General features: G+C 43.1%; 1 protein-coding gene across 5 annotated transcripts in view; it reads right to left on the reverse strand.

Moving 5' to 3' along the window:
- Positions 1-22,189, reverse strand: part of Znf236 (zinc finger protein 236) — a 98,170-nt gene that overhangs the window by 73,357 nt on the left and 2,624 nt on the right. For 3 of the 5 annotated variants that reach the window (XM_031366156.1, XM_031366157.1, XM_031366161.1), the window contains exons 2-5: positions 12,878-13,020; positions 11,375-11,539; positions 5,109-5,287; positions 2,462-2,586 (exon numbers count right to left, since the gene is read on the reverse strand). In XM_031366156.1, the coding sequence (XP_031222016.1) occupies positions 2,462-2,586; positions 5,109-5,287; positions 11,375-11,539; positions 12,878-13,020 (612 nt within the window). Of the gene's footprint in view, positions 1-2,461; positions 2,587-5,108; positions 5,288-10,352; positions 11,212-11,374; positions 11,540-12,877; positions 13,021-22,189 lie in introns of those variants that run through there. The other 2 variants (XM_031366160.1, XM_031366158.1) reach the window with 2 other exon arrangements.

Here is a 22,189-nt window from a genome sequence, read left to right on the forward strand (position 1 = left end):
GTTTTAAAGTGTCTATCCAAGACTCTAGCTTCAGTACCTTACACACATTACTATTCTGCAGGTATTCACTCACTAAATGGATAACTCCCTGCTTCTCTGATCTGACCTGAGGATTAAGTAGGTTACTGAGATGGGGGGGTCCTAGAGAAAAGACATCACTGGGGAGGGACAGATAGGAAGCTCAGCAACAACTGTGGACATGGTGTCCTTACCAGAGGCACCTCATGTTTCCTGAGTGGGGTCCAACCATTCAAGGGGTAGTCCACCAGAAAAAGACCACATCACAACATCACAGGCTTAGTAAGGTCTGTCCACTCAGACCATGCAGAGAGCAGGAGAGCTTTCTACTTAGGAGCACTTCAACAGCCTCGCTGCGTCCAAGCCTTGCAGCCAAGTGAGAAGATGCTGAGGACCACAGGCAAGCCACCCTCCCCAACATTCCATGCCCTCCCTCAAGAAACCAGCATGACTGCATGTAATCAAAAGCTCGAAGCCAAGAGAGGAACACAAAGTATGTCACAGCGCCTGCCGTGCTGGGCGCCTGCCGTGCTGGGCGCCTGCCGTGCTGGGCGCCTGCCGTGCTGGGCGCCTGCCGTGCTGGGGTGCCCTCTTCTGATGGATGTTTTTATGGATGTACAGGAGAAGGGGCAAACATCAAACTCTGAGAGTGGAAGAGCTGAGAAATCCGAGTCCGTACTCTTTTCTCTGCGTGGTCCTACTTTGATTACCCTTCAAACTATCTTTTCATTCAAGGAAGATAAATAAGTTCTATCACATTTTTCTTTTTGAGACAGGGTTTCATGCATCCCAACTGGCCTCAAACTTACTAAATAGTTAAGGATTACCTTAAATTGTTTTTACTCTTTTTGAGACAAGGTCTTATTATGTATCCCTCTGGTCTACAATTCTCTATGTTGACAAAGCTAGCCTTGAACTCAGGTCCACCTGCTTCTGCCTCTAGAATACTGGTATCAATGGTGAGCATTACCATCCTTGGCTGACCTTGAACTTTTGACCCTCCTGCCTCCACCTCCCAAAGACTGGAATTACAAGCATGCAGCACCACAGCTAGCTTGTATAGTATCAGGAACTGATCCCAGGACTTTGTGCATGGTGGACTAGGCCTCTACTGACTGAATCATGCCCCTGTGCCAACCTTTTCAAGATCATACTTTTCTTCCCTTGCTCTAGGAATATGGAATGATGCTCTGAAAAGATCAGCTTTATGCTGGCAAATAAATGAGGTAAGAAATGATCTGAGTGATTTTATAACACAGTAAACATTAAGACACCAAACATGGAAAGAAACAACAAAGCTTAGTCAGAACTGCTCAAGCAAACCCAGTACCAGCCGCACAGCTGAGAACCCAGTGGCCAGCCACACAGCTGAGAACCCGGTGGCCAGCCGCACAGCTGAAAACCCGGTACCAGCTGCACAGCTGAGAACACGGTGGCCAGCCGCACAGCTGAGAACACGGTGGCCAGCCGCACAGCTGAGAACCCGGTGGCCAGCCGCACAGCTGAGAACCCGGTGGCCAGCCGCACAGCTGAAAACCCGGTGGCCAGCCGCACAGCTGAGAACCCGGTGGCCAGCCGCACAGCTGAGAACCCAGTGGCCAGCCGCACAGCTGAAAACCCGGTGGCCAGCCGCACAGCGGAAGCCACGTTGTCTTTTCAGTATAAATGAAAAGCAGATCAGAAACAATCAGGAAACAATGGCAAACTGTGGTTACTATTATTCTAATTTCAGACACATATTTGCCATTTCCTTCATCTTTCTCTAGCAGAGAGCATGTGCATTACTCACAGTGGCAAAACTGTCTTGCACAAAATATGACAGAATATTCAGTTTTGAACACTGAATTCATTTCAAATATTCAAGCAAACCTAATTAAGCAAGCAAAATAAGATACAGAGAAATAAAGGTTCCGTTGCCTTAATGCTGTTTAGTTGGTTAGTTGATTGGTTTTGAGATGTAGGGTCTCAAATGTAGACTGGGCTGGCCTGGAACGCACTATGTAGCTGAGATAGCCACAAATCCCCCGCCCCCAATCTTGCTACGTCAGCCTCCCAAGTGCTAGGATTATAGATCTGTACTGCCATGCCCAGCTACCTTATGACACTTACAGTTTACTTCATTAAAGCCAAATTGTCACAGCACACAGACCCTCTGCTACTTTGCTTCTTTAGATCTAAGTAGGCCTGGTGCTACACTGGTCTTATACAGGTGCCACACAGGTAACCACTATACGCTATACTAAATTGGTGTTTATAATTTAGGACAACTAGATGTCAGACACAGGCCCCACTGTTTCAATGACAATGACATTAGAACAATAGCTAAGCACACCAAGGCTGGACAGCAGAGCACAGGAGCCAGAGGTACACTGCAGCTCCAACCAGCACGAGTCCTTCCTTCACGGCAGACAGTAAGCCACCTGAAAGCAAATGTCTCTCATACCTGTGTGTATCCTTATATGTCGCGTTAACTGACTGGGCTTTTGAAATGTCTTTCCGCAGTGTGGACATGAGTACGTAAAGCCGCTTCTGTCAATGTTCCGATTATAAGATCTTGTACCTGATGCCCTAGTGCGAGATCCGAGGAAAAACATTTAGTCATCCTCCTTACATTATAGCTTCAAAGTAAAAATACTGCCACAAAGTCATTAAAATATGTTCTAATATCTGTTTTCAACACACAAACACAAAAGCACAAATTTATTACTCTAGAGATGTAAGTTTTCTTTTTGTCTATGTCTGATGAAAAGAGAAGCTTGGTTTGTTCAGATCCTTTGGGGAGCAAAGGCAGAAGGTATCTTTTAAAGCACCCCTTGTGGCTTCATCAGACAGACCCATCTAGATACAAGTTCTCAACTCCCGGCCCACAGCTCTTGGTGTTGAGCAGCACCTGGACCCGGACAAACGCCCTTCTCCCACAGCCAGGCAGCTCACTCCTTGGCCGCTCTGGAGACAGTCTGGCCTGTAGCAACAGCCAAACATACCAAAAAGAATCCTGCTTCTTTCCAGGTCAAGAAATAGAAGTTCCTCAGGCATACAGGCTTAAATCTTAAGAAATCACACAAGACTCTTCATATCCATCTTTAAAACCTGCTGGGTTTACTTTCAAGCATCTCAATACATACTGTCAAATGTGTCTTCTTTTCATCTCCAACACTCCTACAGGAGAGCACTGCCTATCCATGGAGCACCCAGCCTCCTCCTGCCCTATCCACAGAGCACCCAGCCTCCTCCTGCCCTATCCACCGAGCACCCAGCCTCCTGCTGCTCTATCCACAGAGCACCCAGCACAGCCTCCTGCTGCCCTGCTGCCCTACCTACACTCTCTGAGGAAAGCAACCACCCACACGTGTCCAATCCCATAAGCCACACATTTTATACACATGGATAGAGACACGTCTAGTCTTCCCACCTCCACGCCCCTACTGCTTAGATTATACATATGCACAACCATATCTGGTTTCTGTAGTGCTAGGGATAGAACCCAAAACCTCTACCAACTGAGCTACACTCTCAACCAACACTGTGTTTTTAAAGTAATACTAATAACGAAACAGCAATGTGTGCCTATAACCTAGTAAGCAAGAGGATGACAAGTTTAAAGTCAGCCTGGACTGTGCATCAAAACCCTGTCTCAAAAACCAAATCAGACACTAAAATAATGGGGATATTAGTCAACGACAGGCAGGATCAAAGTAAGACGCAGGGTGGGACCACCTACTCAGTTCCCCTTCTAAAGGGTAAGCCTAGGAGTCGATCACATGCTGCCCAGTGTTTAAATAGTTCATAAACGTTTGAGTTCATTGGTATGAGGCTTATCTGTTACAGTTTGGCATGGTAGCAGACTAAATTGATGACACAACTGCTAAACAATCACTGATCCTGTCCTTCATAGTAGCTGTGGCAATCAGCTGGTGACAGGCATGGAGGCATATATCTGCTGTACTAGTACTCAGGAAGCAGAGGCAGGAAGACCTCCATGAGTGAGAGGCCAACCTGACCTACATAGTAAGACCCTATCGTTAAAACAAAACAAAACACAGAAACAAAAGCCACATACACACACAAGCAAAAAACAACAAACAAAAAACCATCAGAAATCAAAAATCAGCTTAGTGAAAATGGTAACTGACCATCACCACAGGAAACGGACGCACAACAGCCACGACAGCCTCCTTCACTGCCTTTTTACTAAGAAAAATTCCTTCCACCCCCGAGCTCAGAACACTGGAGAAGGAACAGGAAGAACTACAAGCCAGACGATGAGGAGGGATGTTGTGAACCAGATCTCCTAGACAAGATGTGGTTACCTGTGCAGGATTCCTCTGCACAGCACGGAGCCCATCCGCTTTCCGAAACAGATGGAAGGGGCACATAGGCCTGGCCCACACTGAGGAGCCGTTGGAAGTTAATGGCTGTTTCTGCTTCAGAAGTGTAAGCACTAGTAAGGAGCCATGATTCAGTGAATGACAACACAATCGTGCACATGCAAGCAGCCCTACCGAACTCAAGATTCGTGTTTAAAAATCATGACAGTAGCAGAGGGAAGTTGTTGGAAAAAAGAATTGCAGAGAAGTAGAAAAGAAGGGACCAGTGATGAATATGAACAAAATACACCATATAACTGTATCAGACTGTTAGAAATATACCACATAAATGTATCAGACTGTCCAAAATGTACCATATAAATGTATCACTGTCCAAAATACACTATGTAAATTATCAGATTGTCAAAAAAAATTTAAAAGTTTTTAAAAAAGAAGAAAATAAAAAAAAAAAAAAAAAAAAAAAAAAAAAAAAGAAGAAAATAAAGAAAGCACTTAAGTAAAAATGGATAAATATAAGAACCTAAGAAAATGCTAAGTTGGGCCAGGAGTCTATTACGTGTATCTATCCAAATGGCAGGGTGGAAACCGCTTCACTGACCGTGCTAACAGCAGTGTGATGCTACAAACCCTGTGAGCCACATGTGCTGCTTCTCTTCCTAGAGCACCAAATACTTCAGTCAATCTCAGCAAAGCAGGAGAGCAGGCCAGCGTTCTGTATGCTACCCAGGATTTTTACTAGGCTAGTCTAGGAATGACTCATACCTAACTTTACAGTGAGTCTTCATGTGTTCCTTCAGCTCTGGCGACGTCTCGAACTCCTTCTTACAGGCCTTGCAGGTGTGCACTCGGTTGTTTGCCAGTTCCTGCCGGTGCTCCTCCATGTGTATGGCCAGCTGGCTGTGCAGCGTGAACTCATCCCCACACTCAGAGCAAATGAGGTTCTGGAAGAGGAACATTTCCAAGCCACTATTCCCTAGAAGAACTGGTGGCACTGTGAACATCAGTCCACAAATGATACCTTCCTCTATTCTGGAATAAATACCACCTTCATCTCTCAAAACTGCATCATTGTACCCAAATTGAAATGTATAAAAGTCATTTCTACTAGTAAAGGATAAAAAAAAACAAAAGACCCAGTTTTTCAAACAAAGTTTGTGCATCAAAGGCTATTGGGCATTTGGCAACTGGTCCATTTGTTCCATGAAAACTTCAGAGAAACAGAAGGACTTCACACAAAAAGGTTGGAAGAGAATTCTAGGTGCAATTATTATCTACAAACACCATCAAACACGATGTCAGGTGACACATCTGTCACTGGAAACACCTTATTCTCCATTTAATACTGACTACAGGCTGAGTACCTCGCGGGGGGGGGGGGGGGGGGGGAGGCAGGCGGCTGTACGCAGAAGACACATGCAGGACGTTAGACTTTGTGCCAAAGCAAAGCCGTCAAAAGCCCTAAAGTCCTCAGGACTTGAATGGCTTACACTTGAGTATATTTTAACAAATGTATTGCTCCTGCTTAATAAAATTTTGCTTTGGTTCCAATTTTTGGGTTTTGTTAGAAAGGGTTTCATTGTGTAGCCCTGGCTAGTCTTGACTCACTAGGCAGACAAGGCTAGCCTCAAACACACAAGATCTGCCTGCTCCTACCTCTCGATTGCTGAGAGTTTCATTGTTTTAGTGGCTACTAGAAGGAAGTCACTCCAATCCATCCATTCCACTGGACAGTGTGACTAGCCACAGAGGGGCTGCCTGTGATTACATGAACCCTGGTGCACTCACTTCCAACCTCCATGTTAGTAGACAGCAGCATGAAATGAGATGTTGGCAAGAAGAACAAAGCAGCACCAGGCCCATCTACAGATAGCAACTGCTGGATTAGGACAGCTTCAACCATGCACACACACGCTTCCACACAGCTGCAGGTCCACACACAGCACTTACTTACATCATGACCCGCATGAGCTGCTAGACATGAGAAGTAAAAGGAATCAGTTTGCTCTGAATCTCCACTAGCCTCAAATTCACTATTCAGCCAAAGATGACCTTGAACTTCTGATCCTCCTTGATCCATCCCCTGGGTGCTAGGATTATAGATAGGCCTACGGCACAACGCCTTCTTTATGCAGCACTGGGGATTGAACCTAGGGTCACACATGCTAGGCAAGTACTCTGCCAATGGAGCTAGATTCTCCAGCCCCACTGTTTATTTCCATCAGAATTTCTTTATTATTCTGTATACCAGTCTTTTTTTTTAAGATTTATTTACTTATTCCATGTATGTGAGTACAATGTCGCTATCTTCAGACACACCAGAAGAGGGCATCAGACCCCCATTTCAGATGGTTGTAAGCCACCATGTGGTTGCTGGGAATTGAACTCAGGACCTCTAGAAGAGCAGTCAGTGCTCTTAACCGCTGAGCCATCTCTCTAACCCTGTATACCAACTGTGAATGCAAAGCTAAATTAAAATTAGGTTATTAGTTGATTGCTCTTTATATCTCTGCTGCAGAAAAAGGTAGGAATGAAGGGAATTATCTTAAGAAATCTAATAATGATTTCAAGATAAATGATTTTAAATTGACATTATTACACAATAATGAATTAATAAACTTCTATATTGTTAGTAACTTGAAGATAATGAAAATTTACTCTAGGACTCTGCCAAAAAGAAAAAAATTATCATCTCAACACATAAATGTGTTTGACATAGAAAATATTTATTTTTATTAATAATGCTATCACTTGTCCAGGCTCAAAATTACCAGATAGGCTGGAGCAACGGCTTGGTTGTAAGAGCACTGGTTGCTCCTCAGAGGGTCCAGCCACGCAGAGTGGCTCAATTGTCTGTAAATCTAGTTCTGGAAGATAAAATGCCTCTTTTCACCTCCCTTGGGTACCAAGAATACACATGGTACACCTATGTAACTCAGGAACACATACATTTATATAATAAATACATACAAACATGCATACATTATATATACACATAAATAATTTTTTTAATTATACAACAGAACTGGGCTCTGACATTTCCCATCCCGATCTTGTCCTCTTGTTACTCTGGCTCACACCTACTACCTTTTCTCTCACTTTTTTACAGATGCTCTGATGACTGTATCTTGGAAGCAACCTACATGAACATTCCACGCTTTGCTCAGATGAAGAGAGAAGGCTGGGGGCTGGAGAGATGGTTCAGCAGTTAAGAGCACTGACTGCTCTTCCAGAGGACCTGAGTTCAATTCCCAGCAACCATATGCTGGTTCGCAACCGTCTGTAATGGGATCTGATGCCCTCTTCTGGTGTGTCTGAAGACTGTGATGGTGTACTCATATACATAATCTTTTTAAAAAAACAAAGAAAGAAAGAAGGCTGGAGGACAAAGCCAACACCTGCCACCATCACTGTGTCCTTGCTATTGGCCTGACTGTTAAAGAAGCTAGGGCCTTCGTCCATCTCTCTCAATACCCTGCAGATAATTGAAGATGTTTCCGGCAAGATGGGCAACACCTGCTTAGTGACTGCGTCCTCCACATCATCTGCAGCATCAAGTCTCCTCCTAGACCATCCTGCATAACTATAAGGATGCTGAGTAGCAGCACAAGTCATGGGGGAAATTTCACACAGCACTTTAATCAGCCGACAACATACCATAGTGAAGAGCCAGAGCATCCAAGGTGTAACTTCTGCAGCCTCAAAGCTCCTGAGATGGAAGCACTTCACCAGGCTTCAACACTAACTCCTCTCTCATCAGCCTCTCCAACCTCAATATGCTGCTATATGTGGCCAGGGACCAATGGACCCCAAAATGACACTCAATGCATCAAGAACTCCAAGGTCCCCCCAGAACACTGTTCCTTCCTTGCATAGACAGGACTCACCCTACATCAGGGTTCATTGGACACACTGTCACAGTGATCCCTCGCAGTGGCGCTAGATCTGCCAGGTACTGGGGTAGGAAGGCATCTGCTATTCCCCACACAGCCTCTATCAGCTTTCATAGCAGATGACTAAACACAGTAAAAACGTCAACTTTAATAATTATGTCAATTTTAAGGAAATTGTCCTAATGTTTAAAAACTACAGTTATTTTTCTTGCATCCTTTGAGAAATTGGATAGAGCACTGATCTCTAGAGATTTGAGAATACTTATTTCAATAAAGCGGTATGGAAAAGTTGTTTATAATAATGTTTTAAAAATACATCCTCTATCATGGATATTCTTAAACTAAAGTCACTTATGCTTCATAAGTACATACATTAAAGTGTGTTTTTATGTTATTTTCACACCAATTTGTATACAACAAGCAAACATTTCAAGAGTAACTTTTAAAGTTATCTTTTATTATATGTATATATACAAATGTATGCTATGTGTATGTGTGTGTGAGTGTTTTCTCTGCATACATAGAAGTATACCACAAGCATGCAGCATTCACAAAGGGGCAAAAGAGGCGTCAGAGCTTCTGGAACTGGAGTGACAAGCAGCTGTGAGCTACCATGTGGCTCACAATCAGGAATCAAGCCCAGGTCCTCCTTAAGAGCAGCTTCTCCTCCTAAGCACTGAGCCATGGCTCTAGCCCCAGGAGTAACGTTCCACTGCTGCACACCCTCGGCACTTGGGGCACCAGTCCCAAGGCTCTGGTGACCCAGAACAATAGAATAAGGACCCTGGCAAATGGAGTCACTCTGCAAGCTCCACCCTGGGAACCTACCTAGAAAACGAAGTTTGCAGAAAATAAATATAATGAAAGCAAGGTTTTGAAAATATTGTGTAAGAATCCAAAGCCTTTTTTTTTTTTTTTTTTTTTTTTTTTTTTTTTTTTTTTTTTTTTTTTTTTGGTTTTTTTTCGAGACAGGGTTTCTCTGTATAGCCCTGGCTGTCCTGGAACTCACTCTGGAGACCAGGCTGGCCTCGAACTCAGAAATCCGCCTGCCTCTGCCTCCCAAGTGCTGGGATTAAAGGCGTGCGCCACCACCGCCCGGCTCCAAAGCCTTTTAAAAATGACAAAAGACTACCTATCCTTCTTTCTAGTCACAAAGGAAAGCATAATCAATTTTAAATTGTATCTGAAAAGTATCAGAGGTAAAACCAACAATTCTGTTCTGTGTCCTGCACAAAGCTGGGGTTGGATGGAGTAACTGAGCGAGGCATGTAAACTGGGTGGCTCAAGTGTTTGCCTCCTGACACGTATGAGGCCCTGGGTTTGAGGCCACAATGCGTAGACACGGGCGTGGTAGGGCATACGGACCATTTCAGCACCACTCAGCACCACTCCACTAGACGGAAGGAGAAGAGCTCACAGTCACCCTTGACTACACAGGGATATATCAGACCCCACCTCTAAGCAAAAGTGGAGGAACTGAGTTTATGGAAAAGCTATGGCTGTTCTTTAGTTACCTTGGAACTGGGCCTTGCCAAAACATAAGAGTGCAAGCTGAACTCCAAATACATCGCCCAATGATCTTACCTTCACAGCACTGGCACACTCTGCATTTCTCTTCATCTAGGTTACACAGTTCATCAGTAAATCCTCTTGCCATAATCCCCAGTGCTTCCCCCTTGATCGCCATAGCACTTCCTTCACAGTCCCTAACCTCAAGACCACAGCCGTGTCTGCTGCTCCGCAGCACAAATGAACCCACACACCCACAGTCTTCAGTCACTGATCGCGAACAGTGTTGGACAATCTGTATGTGTCCCTTACTTGCACTATGCTCCTATTTCCAAAACAGAGTCCCCACATTGCCTAGGGCATCTGACAAAACTTAAATCCACTTAAACATTTAAGAAATCATTATTAATGTCAAGACCTAGTGAAGCAGGCCTGTAATCGCAGGGAAGACTGAATGCTAAACGAGTGCCTGGACTAGAGTCAATTCAGTCTGGAAAACTAATGAATACCTTTTCTCAAAAATCAAAAGAAAAAAAACCCTAAGACTGGATATAGCTCGGTGACAGAGCATTTCCTTGGTATATGAGACCCTTGGTTCGATACTCACTACTGATAAAGGCAGAAGGTTAATATTAACAGCAGGTCTTTATTGTAAGCATTCTCTGATGTTCACTTTTCCTTCAAAGGAGCTAAGCTTTTCAGGTCCAACTGGATGACTCGTGGGTTAACTGACCGCCTCTGGAGGAGTGCAGCCTCTCACTGCCCGCTGATGAGAACACCATTACGGCAAGGCATTCACAAATGCGTTAAAGAAGCCATGCTCCAACTGCACAGAGGAAGCACTTTAATGTGTGCTGGACACAGCTTCTACATCAGGAGGACTTGCCCACTCACAATCATTCCAAACTGCACCAGCTTGGGAAGACTCCAGGAAACACGAGCCTTGAAAATTCTAGATGATCCTGATCACCCTGCGGCTATTCTCAAACAGGTCAGTGTGGGGAGCACTTCCCCCAGTAACATGGTAGAATGTGATTGGTTTAATGCATGGCCTCTGATTGGTCCTCATGTGAGGCTTTGTGATTGGTGGGCCTGGAAGCTGGGCTGTGATTGGTGCAAATTACAATCATACATTTGCATACCACTCCCCACTCCTGGCTTTTCAGGTTACTTTTCCGTTCACCCAGGAAATACTGATGTGCTGCCCCTCTGCACTGGAACATTAGGTCAGATACTCTCATCGCTCCTCCTTGCTTCCTTGTGATGTTTATCTCTTCTTTATCATGGGTAGAGCAGGCTGAACTAGTAACAGGAAGCTGCAGTGCTAACAGGAAATAAATGCTCTAGAGAGCTGAAGATTCAGAAGTAGTCAGGCTCATGGGAACATGCACTTAACAGTCAGTTAACGGGGTTGGCGAGATGGCTCAGCAGGTAAGAGCACTGACTGCTCTTCCAAAGGTCCTGAGTTCAAATCCAAGCAACCATACGGTGGCTCACAACCACCCACAATGAGATCTGGTGCCCACTTCTGTCTGAAGACAGCTACAGTGTACTTATGTATAATAATAAATAAATCTTTAAAAACAAAAACACAAAAAAAAAGTCAGTTAACAACTGTTAGGCAATTACCTCTTCCTTCTCATGGAGCATAATATGTGCTTTGAGACTGGCCACTCTCGAGAACTTCTTGTTGCACACGGGACAAACAGGATCTTCTGCATTGTGCGTACATTTATGAAGTGTCAGGTTGAATTCAACATTAAAGGTTTGGGGGCACTGGTCACATCGGTGTGGCTATTTGAAATAAAGGAAGGAATCGAATTATGTTTCCAGGCACTAGGTGTGGTGGCACAAACCTTTAATCCCAGCATGCAGGAGGCAGTGGCAGCAGCAGGTGGAGCTCTGTTATAGCGGAGGCTACTCTGCTCTCTACACAGTGAGTAATGTTACAGGAAGGCCACTGATACCGTGTCTCAAAGAAATATAGACTCCCTTTTTAAAACAGTCTCTTTTGGATCCAGGCCAATAGGTCAATATATCCAAAAACCCGTGGTAAAGCTTCTTAGAGACTTTCCAAAAGTTTATAACAGAGCGTCACACGTAAAAATACGTCCTTTCTTTCTTTTCTTGATGGTAGTGAACATTATATTGTCTGATCTCAAACTCTCAGTCCTCCTGCCTCTACTTTACAAGTCTGAGATAAGCATGTGCTACAACCCCTAACTCCACAACTATCTCTACTGTGAAATGCTGCAGACAGAGTTCTGACAAACTCACTTGTAAACAAAACCACTTCTAGAAAAATAAATACGTAATTTTCCTCTAGATTTCAACAGTTGCTTCTCTCAGTCCAAAGTTTCCTCTACATGGAAAACACTCTCCTTCCCACCTGTAAAAAGATAAAGCAATGCCTGGTTCTCTGCAGCCTTCAGGCTAAGCGCTTTGCACCAATTCCTTCAATGACAGCGTGTGAGAGGAGACTGAGCCATCACGTCTTTGCTCTAGACCTGAGAACAGCTTCCATTCTCCACACAAAGTACAGCCAGCCAGGCTTCTACACTGCTTTCCATTTCCTTATGACATATCTGGAAGGAGCCACTCAATGGTAGAACACATGCTAAACACACAAAGGTGTGCATGTAGCCTATACCCCAGCTGTCCTCCAAGACAGGACTAACCACTGTCAAACAAAATGTAAATCCGCAAGAATGCCATAAAGACAACATGAAAACAAAATGCCCTCTGAGGAAGAGACATCTGAGAATAACCATCCTGCATTCAGTTGTATAAGAAACTAAGGGCTGGGTAATGGTGATGCACACCTTTAATCCTAGCACTTGGGAGGCAGAGGCAGGTGGATTTCTGAGTCCAAGGCCAGCCTGGTCTACAGAGTGAGTTCCAGGACAGCCGGGGCTACACAGAGAAACCCTGTCTCGGGGAAAAAAAAAAAAAAAAAAAAAAAAAAAAAAAAAAGAAACTAAAGAACCAATCCGTAAATATAGACACTCACTAGCGTACGCTCCCAGAAGAATGTCAAAATATTTACATACTATGAAATGAGCTACAGTTTTTTTACACTATACCACTTCTGATTTTGGAACCCTCATTCTGGCTCCTTTTGGAAATACGCACCTTGTCATTTTGCTCATGCTCCCTCATGTGACGCTGAAATTGGGACTCTTTTGGAAAAGACAGCAGACAAATTTCACATTTGTGGAAGTTTGGAATTGGACAGTCATCATCAATGTCATCATCATTCAAGGCCAAAATTCCATCTATAAAATTTCATATGTACAAGACAATGAATACCAGATGTTAAAAGTAAGTCATTTAGCTATTTATTTATTTTTTATTTTACATCTATGATATTTTGACTGCACATATGTCTTGTGCAGCATGTACATGTTATGCCTACAGAGGCCATCTTCAGGTACTAGATGTCCTGGAAGTCAAGTCACAAGAGACACGTGGATTCTTGGAATTAAACCCAGGCCCTCTGGAAGAAGAGTGAGCATTCAACCACAGAGCTATCTCTCTGATTTATGAGAGACTTTTAGATAAAACTAGCAAAATATTGAATATGAAAAATTCATATTCAGAAAGGAGAAAGAAAAAGTCAGAAATGAGAAAGAATAAGTCAGAAATGAGAAATGTTGGGATGCCTGATATGGGGCAAAAAAAAATCAAAATACTTGGCAGGATTTCTAGAAACCTGAAACTAGTATCACATGGCATGATGGCTCACATATATACACATACATACACATAAGTATGTACGAGCACACGCACGCGTGTGTGCACGCGCGCGCACACACACACACACACACACACACACACACACACACGCATGTATGCATGCATGTCAGAAGACTCTTTGAACTTCATCAGCTCATCTAATACTGTTCCCTTTACTGTAACCCACAGAGTGAGACATCTCACATTAAGAGCTTCTTAAACCACTCAGTAAACTTAACTCTACAAAAATGTTAATTCATTTATCTCTGAAAACTGCTACAAAAAAAGATTAAGTCAAAAAGAAAAAATTAACTTTTGTTCTCTCAGATAGTGAGAGACTGCAATTCCTTGCTTGGCCAATTCTGTTTGTACGAAAGGATTTCCTACCCAGGAATAATACTTTATTAATAAGTTTATTTCAAATATCAAAAAATATGACAATATAGTACAAGTACTCATAAATTTGCCAAGAATATCAAAGATGCTCTAAATACAATGTCTAATGTACACACATCTCAAGTCTTGTGATTAGGGTATAAGTAAATAATGCAACAGAGCCATACAAGGATGACAAATCACATGCCATTTTGACTCAAATCTGGGGTCTGGGGAGTTCAGTTGGCAGAGTGCTTGGTAAGCATGCATAAGGTCCTGGGTTCAATCCCAAGAACCATATAAACCAGGCAGTGTGATTTCATGATGTAATTACAAGTACTGTGATCCCAGCTCCTGGGAGGATTCAGGGAGATCAGAGTTTCAGATGTGCCCACTGATGCAGTCATGGCATGAAGGTCATGGGGTAACCAAGACTCACCACAGGAGGGATGTCAGGCCTGGTCTGTAACCCTGGCTCTGAAGGTCAAAGGCCCCATTTGGGAAGCTAGGACTCATGTTTTGCTAACTGGACACATCAAACTGTTTCCTAAATATTTGTATTTGTATACAAAGACCTGAAAATACTACTCACCCTTAGCCAGACAGGTCTCTTGCTACAGTGGGCAGCAGCTTATAATGAGACTCTTAATTGGTCAAAGGCTGAGAATAAATTACTGAGGGGTATTTGACCCTAAGTGGGGAATCTATATCTGCAATACCCCCCTCCATACCCTCTCCAAGGCCCAGGGAAGATGAGGCAGAGAGAATATGAGCTAGAGGATAGGAGGCACACTATGACACAGGTCTTCTGCTCACTCACTACCACTGCACCCAAGAACTCTCTCGGTGCCTAGCATTACCTGCTGAGACCTTAACAAGATTAAAGAAAAGAGCAGTTGATATTCCAGTAGGTAGCACTAACTGTACTCAATGGGTTACAAAAAGAAAAAGGAGAGAACATGAAGGTAGAAAGGTGATGTGTCAGGGAAGAGCTAGCAGGGGATGGGGAGGTGATGGATCAGGGAAGAGCTAGAAGGGGATGGGGAGGTGATGGGTTAGGGAAGAGCTACAAGGATGGGGAGGTGATGGGTCATGGAAGAGCTAGCAGGGGATGGGGAGGTGATGGATCAGGGAAGAGCTACAAGGATGGGGAGGTGATGGATCAGGGAAGAGCTACAAGGATGGGGAGGTGATGGGTCAGGAAAGAGCTACAAGGGGATGGGGAGGTGATGGATCAGGGAAGAGCTACAAGGATGGGGAGGTGATGGATCAGGGAAGAGCTACAAGGATGGGGAGGTGATGGATCAGGGAAGAGCTACAAAGATGGGGAGGTGATGGATCAGGGAAGAGCTACAAGGGGATGGGGATGGGGAGTTATGGTGGAGGTGATCACGATACATTGTATACATGTATGCAGTTATCAGAAAGTAAAAGATTATGGGCTTCTTAAGTTCAATCAAGATTATCTTCAACTACATAGTGAATTTGAAGCTAGTCTATGATACAGAAGACCTTGTCTCAAAAACGAAATTAAATCTGGTCCAAAAACATCTGAATTCAGAAACCTAGGACTAGAAATGGGGCTGGGTTTAAGTGCTGAGGGTTTGAGATGGCTCTGCTTCCCTAAAGACCTGGTAACCACGAGCACTAGACATTTATAGGTCTTCTTTCACATTCCTGCTGGAGACAAGAGCCGGAGACAATACCTCAGAGGTGGCCAAGGAAAGGTGGTAGAGGGAAGGTGGGGCACACAAGGCAAATGACAATGCAAACATTTCCCAGCAGATCCATGAGAAGAAAGAAAGATTTTTAAGTTTGAGATAAACTAATTCTAAACACTGTAACTTTATACACTCTTTAATAGCTAAGGGAAGTAGGCATAATTCTTATTCTTAGGTATATCCTTACAGACCATGTTTCCTAATTTACTGCACTAAACTAATATTGAAATTGTTTAAGACTCCTACACTCAAGATCTAAATCCAGAGAGGCAAACAGACTCTTTAAGAGGTAAGTGATCTCAGAAAGACAAAGATGGAGTGGCTGTAGCCTCAGTGAATGCAACCCCCTGCTGAAACACTGCATTCTTCGGGCTTAGTACCTTTCTTTACTAGCACATGCTAACTGTACTTATCAGTTTCACAGTAGTGTTTCCATACATGCAAGCATAGATCATGTTCATTACCCTCCTTCCATTTACAGACTCCATCTCCCCACCTCTTCCCCTTCTTAGTCCCTAGATACCACAATTATACTTTCAGGTCTACCTTTAGAAAAGACCAACTGAGATAGACTCGCACAGTCTCTACCTCTGCTATATAACTAAGGAAACTAAGACTCCAAAGGAACTCTGCCATTTACCGAAGATTTCCCAGTCTACCAACAGCATAAATGTTAATTTTCAATCAATCAAGGCTTCTTCCTAATTCAGTGCTTCTCCTTTTATTTTTTTTAAAGATTTATGTATTTATTGTGAGTACACTGTAGCTGTCTTCAGACACTTCAGAAGAAGGAGTCAGATCTCATGGATGGTTGTGAGCCACCATGTGGTTGCTGGGATTTGAATTCGGGACCTTTGGAAGAGCAGTCATTGCTCTTAACCGCTGAGCCACCTCTCTAGCCAATGCTTGTCCTTTTAAGATGTCATCTCAGATGAGACCACAGTCCCTACTTTCTGCTCAAATAAAGTGAGCAGACTAAACAGATTTCCTCAGTATCACCTTATGCCAACTAAGATGGCCTATGCTCTTTTAACCTTAAATATATTTAACTCAGAGCCAGGCCAGTTATCCAGATGGCTGAAGCATGAGTACTTTCAGTGAACACCTATGTTCTAAATCATCAGTTATCATGAACACAACCAATATAAAATGTATCTGGAACATAAAGCTGAACATGAATCAAGTTTAAAAGCAAAGAAGCCTGAGTCTATTACTGTCAATTCCCTCAGATTTTCACAGCAGATACCTTCCAGGAACAGGTTTGGCCCTGGGGTTCTCTCAGTGCCCACAAGGGCAGTGTTTATGTTGGTACAGTCTTTACCATGTCTTGCTTTGCTCCATTTCCCCATTTGAAGGACACTGCTTGACCATCTGAAATTTTTTTGTTAAGACAGGCAGATCTAGTCGGGCAGTGGTGGCGCACACCTTTAATCCCAGCACTTGGGAGGCAGAGGCAGGCAGATTTCTGAGTTCAAGGCCTACAGAGTGAGTTCCAGGACAGACAGGGCTATACAGAGAACCCTGTCTTGAAAAAAACAAAAAACAAAAACAAAAAAAAAACAAAACCAAAAACAAACAAACAAAAAAGACAGGCAGATCTTTTTTTCTACCTGCAAGTTTTGCATGTACCTTAGCAGTATTGCATGTACTGCTAAGGTACATGCATTTGGATAATTTACAGACATTATCTGAGTATAACAAAACTACAAGTAAAATTATAACAAAAAAAAAAAGTATGAAATGCCTACAGACTCCTGACTAGCTAGAACACAGAGTGCTAGACTTGTAATCTAAATGTACCAGGGCATTTCAACAAAGGTTCAATAGCATGCTGTAAAATCTGGTGCTGCTTTTGACAATACTAAAATAAGGAAGAAAAGAAAAAAGCAGCAGCTGGAGGAGGAGAACCCAGGAACGAATACCATCCCAGCTTTCTACATACAGAATACTTCTGGGTCTGACATGTACCCCACATCAGTCGGAGGCAACGCGACATGTGCAAAAACAAATACCTTACAATCCTATTGGCTATGCACTTAATGTCTGCTAGGACAGAGTGTAAGCCCTACACCCAAACAAGGGGGAACTGGCATGAAGGGAAACAGAGACTAGTGGGACAGAACTGACAGTCTAAACCTTCACATCCTACCAAGAATGCCAGTCTCCAATAAAAGGCTTCAGGGCAGGAAGACCACTGGCTAGATATAAAATAATGAATTTTTTTTACATACCAATTGCAAATCCGAACAAAGGTTACATTTAAGTACTAAGAATATCAAACTCTTGAAAGATAAAACAGTAGAGTGGTTCCCGTCTATAATCCCAGCATTCAAAGGTCTAAAGCAGGAGCAGCAAGAAGCAGGGAAAGCTTAAGCAAAAGCAGCAAAATCAGGTGAGTGGAAAGGGATGTCACACTTCCAGTCCCGTTATGGGGGCAGGGGGAGGGGACTCGAGGCAGGCAGACCTCTCTGTGCTCCAGCCTAGCCAGTGCTAGGAGGTGAGGTCCTATCTCTGAGAGAAATACGGTTACAGAGTTCCTAGGGGAAACCCTTCCCAACTGGGAATTTCTAATGGGTTTTTGCTTTGTTTTCTTTTGCTGTTTGGGTTTTGTTTTTCTATAATTTTAGGTTGTTTATTTTTTAAGATTTATTTATTTATTATATGCAAGTACACTGTAGCTGTCTTCAGACACTCCGAAGATGGCGTCAGATCTCATTATGGATAGTTGTGAGCCACCATGTAGTTGCTGGGATTTGAACTCAGGACCTTTGGAAGAGCAGTCAGTGCTCTTAACTTCTGAGCCATCTCTCCAGCCCCCAATTTTGGGTTTCTTTATGGGATTTTTTTTTTGTTTGGTTGGTTTTTTGAGAGAGGATCTCACTTTGTAGCTCCAACTGGCCTGGTACTTAGTAATATAGACCCAGGCTGGTCTTCAATTCACAGAAATTCACCTGGCTCTACCTCCTGTGTGCTGAGATTAGAGACATGTACCACCACATAGGCCCTCATAAAGGTCTGAGCTAAAGAGATTGAAGGAAAAAATAAGTAGATTGGATTTCTTATTTTGTAATGTCAAAAAACACTATCATTAAAATTTTAATTTTCTTGCTACTACCTACAGATGGAACAAAACATTCAGTCAGTAAGAACTTATATAACTCAACATTCAAAAGGTAAACCAATCAAGCTTGAAATGATGGACAAGTTTAATAAACATTTTCCTAAAAACATTAAAAATATCAACAAATACAGAGAAAGACAGCACTGTGGTTTAGATGTGAAGTGTCCCCAAAGACACTTGTGTTCTGAAGGCTGATCCCCAGCTGGTTGGCTCTATTCTAGAAGGTTCAGGGAACTCTGGGAAGTCGTCACTGTGGACATGTCCAAGATTCCTCTCTGTTCCTTTCCCTACTTCCTATCTGCCACTGCTTATAATTCTCTGCCTTACTAAGGCAAGCTAGAATCAACAGACCAGAACATCTGGACCCACGGACCAAAATAAAGTCCTTCCTTAACATGGCTCTGTCGGGAGCAAAAAAGTCTCCACAGATGCTCAACACTATTAATCATTAATGAAACATGAACCAAAACCAGAATGAGCTGGGCGGTGGTGGCTCACACCTTTAATCCCATTACTTGGGAGGCAGAGGCAGGTGGATTTCTGAGTTCAAGGCCAGCCTGGTCTACAGAGTGAGTTCCAAGACAGCCAGGGCTATACAGAGAAACCCTGTCTTGAAAATACAAAAAAATAAATAAATAAATAAAATAAAAAAAAAAACAGAACAAGATACTACTCATTAGAATGGCCAAACATAAATAAGAGAACGGTCACAGTTTCCTGAGTTTTGAGTATTTGTGATAATAGCATACATGGACAGCTTAGCAAAACTGGATCACAGAACATGAAACAAGCCTCAGTGAATCCAAATGACTAAAGAACATGCTCTAACATGTCTTCTGACAACTGAGCTACAAGTGTGGGGGGGGGGTTAAAAGCTCTACATGTAGCCAGGCAGTGGTGGGGCACGCCTTTGATCCTAGAAGGCTGGAGATAGAAGCAGGCAGATCTCTGAGGTGAGCTACAGAGCTCGCAAGACAGCCAGGGCTACATAAAGAAACCCTGGCTCAGAAACAAACAAACAAACAAAGAATAAAGAAGACGACAATGATGACGGAGGAGGAGGAAGAGGGAGAAGAGAAGAAAGAGAAATTAAAGAGAAGGAAAAGAAAAAACAAACCAAAGCTCCAAATGTTTGGAAAGTAAACCACTCTGGAAATTATTAGAGAAATATCCTGAACTTCCTAAAACTCAAAAAATATATAATAGATTGGGAAATGTATTAGAAATGCTGGGTGCACAATCTTGGTGCACATAGTCTTTCTGGGCACAGCTTTGTGTATGTTATACCAATGCTGGCTTACTCGAGTGAGGCAAACCTCTCTTCCTTCTTTTCCCTCCGCCCATCCTCTTTCAAGACAGGAGTCTCACTATGTAGCTCTGACTGGCCTTGAACTTGCCATGGAGTCCTTATGCTGTTCTAGAACTTAAGAGATTGTCTGTCTCTATCTAAAGGTATGAACCACCACACCCAGCAAGGCTGAGTTCTTGATCTATATACCCTAATCTTATATCAGAATGTTTTGGGTGGGTCAACATTTCTCCTCCTCCTCCTCCACCTCCTCCTCCTCCTCTTCCTCTTTGGCCCTTGTGCATTTTGAAATAAGGTTTCAAGTAGCCAAGACTGACCTTGAACTCTAGCTATATGTGGTCTTGAATCTTGGTCCTACTGTCTCTACCATACAAGTGTGGTGATTACAGGACCAGGCCCCGCTGCCAGCCCCAGTGTTTTCTCTAGGAAACTCCAGCTGCTCTCTGCTGCCACCCTATCTTTGCCTGTGTTCACTGTCCTGATAGCACAGGCCACATCTTGGATGTGGCTTTGTGTCCCCAGTACCTAGCACAATACCTACCTATCATAATGTGTGCTCGCAACTGGACCAAACCTGCTCACCCACATGAAGAGTACTGCTTTTCTCAAGCAGAACAACAAGACGTATATTCTAGATTCCAATGCAGATAGAAGACAGTAGATTCATCTTCCAAATCACTTCATCTCTACAACTCCAGTTTCCCAACTATAAAACCCCTTAGAGGGATCCTTTAAGTTTATAGTATGCTGGGCATGATAGTGCATGCCAAGGCAGAAGAACGTGGAGTTCTAGGTCAGTTAAGGTTACAGAGCAAGACACTGTTTAAAAATAATCCTAATGCAGTGACCAAACGCTGGATAAATCATCAGGCTGTAAGATGGACGTGGCTGATAGAGCAGTGGCCCTCAAGCATCTTACACACATCTTAAATATTAATGAGGACTTACAAGACCTGCCATTTATACAGATTTTATTAATAGCTATCCTAGAAAGCTAAGCTAATTTTTGAATCAAACATGGTAGCTCATACCTAACCCCAACCCTTGGGAAGCAAAGGCAAGAGAACTGACATTTGAGAGCAGTGAACTAAACAGTGAGACTCAGACCAGCTCGACCTAGTGTTAGACTCGCCCTCTCAACATTAACTTATAGAGACGGCTCAGTGGTTAGAGCATTTGTTGCTTATGTATAGGACTTGGATTTGGTTCCCAGCCACACTGTGGTTCGCAATTACCCTTACTTAACTCCACCTCCAGGTAACTCCACACCCTCTTTTCCAACCTCCACAGAACTGTCATCCATGTGATGCACATATACTCATGCAGGCAAAACAGTCATAAAACAACTCTAATTTCCTTTTTGTTTTTTGTTTTTTGTTTTTTTCGAGACAGAGTTTCTCTGTGTAGTCCTGGCTGTCCTCACTCTGTAGACCAGGCTGGCTTCCAACTCAGAAATCCACCTGCCTCTGCCTCCCAAGTGCTGGGATTAAAGGCATGCACCTCTACCACCCAGATCTAATTTCTTTTAAATCAGTTTGTTGCACACTAACATGAAACATCTTTATGAAAAATATTTTTACAAAATTACTTACAAATCTTTTTTTTCTTTTGAGACAGGGTCTTACAGTGTATCTCTGACTGGCCTGTAACTCAGAAACCCACCACTCTCTATTGCCCAATTGCTAGGATTAAAGGTATGTACCATCATGCCTGGTTTACAAAGTTTTTAATGTCTGACTTAATAAAGTAACAGCTGGATTCTCATACCTGCCTCTGAATGCTCCCTGTTGTGAAGTGTTGGGCTGGGCTATATGACCCCACAGTCACACAGATCTGGTACACCACCAGCTTAGTGCATGCTAGGTTGGCTGCAGTTAGACCCACAATGGTTTTCACAATTGCTAGCCAACAAGTACTCTTAATGACACTATAAAATATTTATCATCCATACTTCTGAAAGTGCTTCAAGGAGCCCTCAGGAACCAAGGTGGTGAGCCTGATGCTACACAAGCTGCCTTCAAACAGGTCCAAGGGAGAGTGCTGAAGAAACTGCAACAATTGGAGTACCGAGTAAAAGAAGATGATCTCTCAAAAGGGAAAGGCCAAAGACAAAACAAAAAACAAAAGCCAAAACCAAAAAGTTAAAATTGGTACCATCTAGGAGCCAATAAGCAAATCCATAG

Source organism: Mastomys coucha, unplaced genomic scaffold (assembly GCF_008632895.1).
Source record: "Mastomys coucha isolate ucsf_1 unplaced genomic scaffold, UCSF_Mcou_1 pScaffold13, whole genome shotgun sequence".
Classification (NCBI taxonomy): domain Eukaryota; kingdom Metazoa; phylum Chordata; class Mammalia; order Rodentia; family Muridae; genus Mastomys; species Mastomys coucha.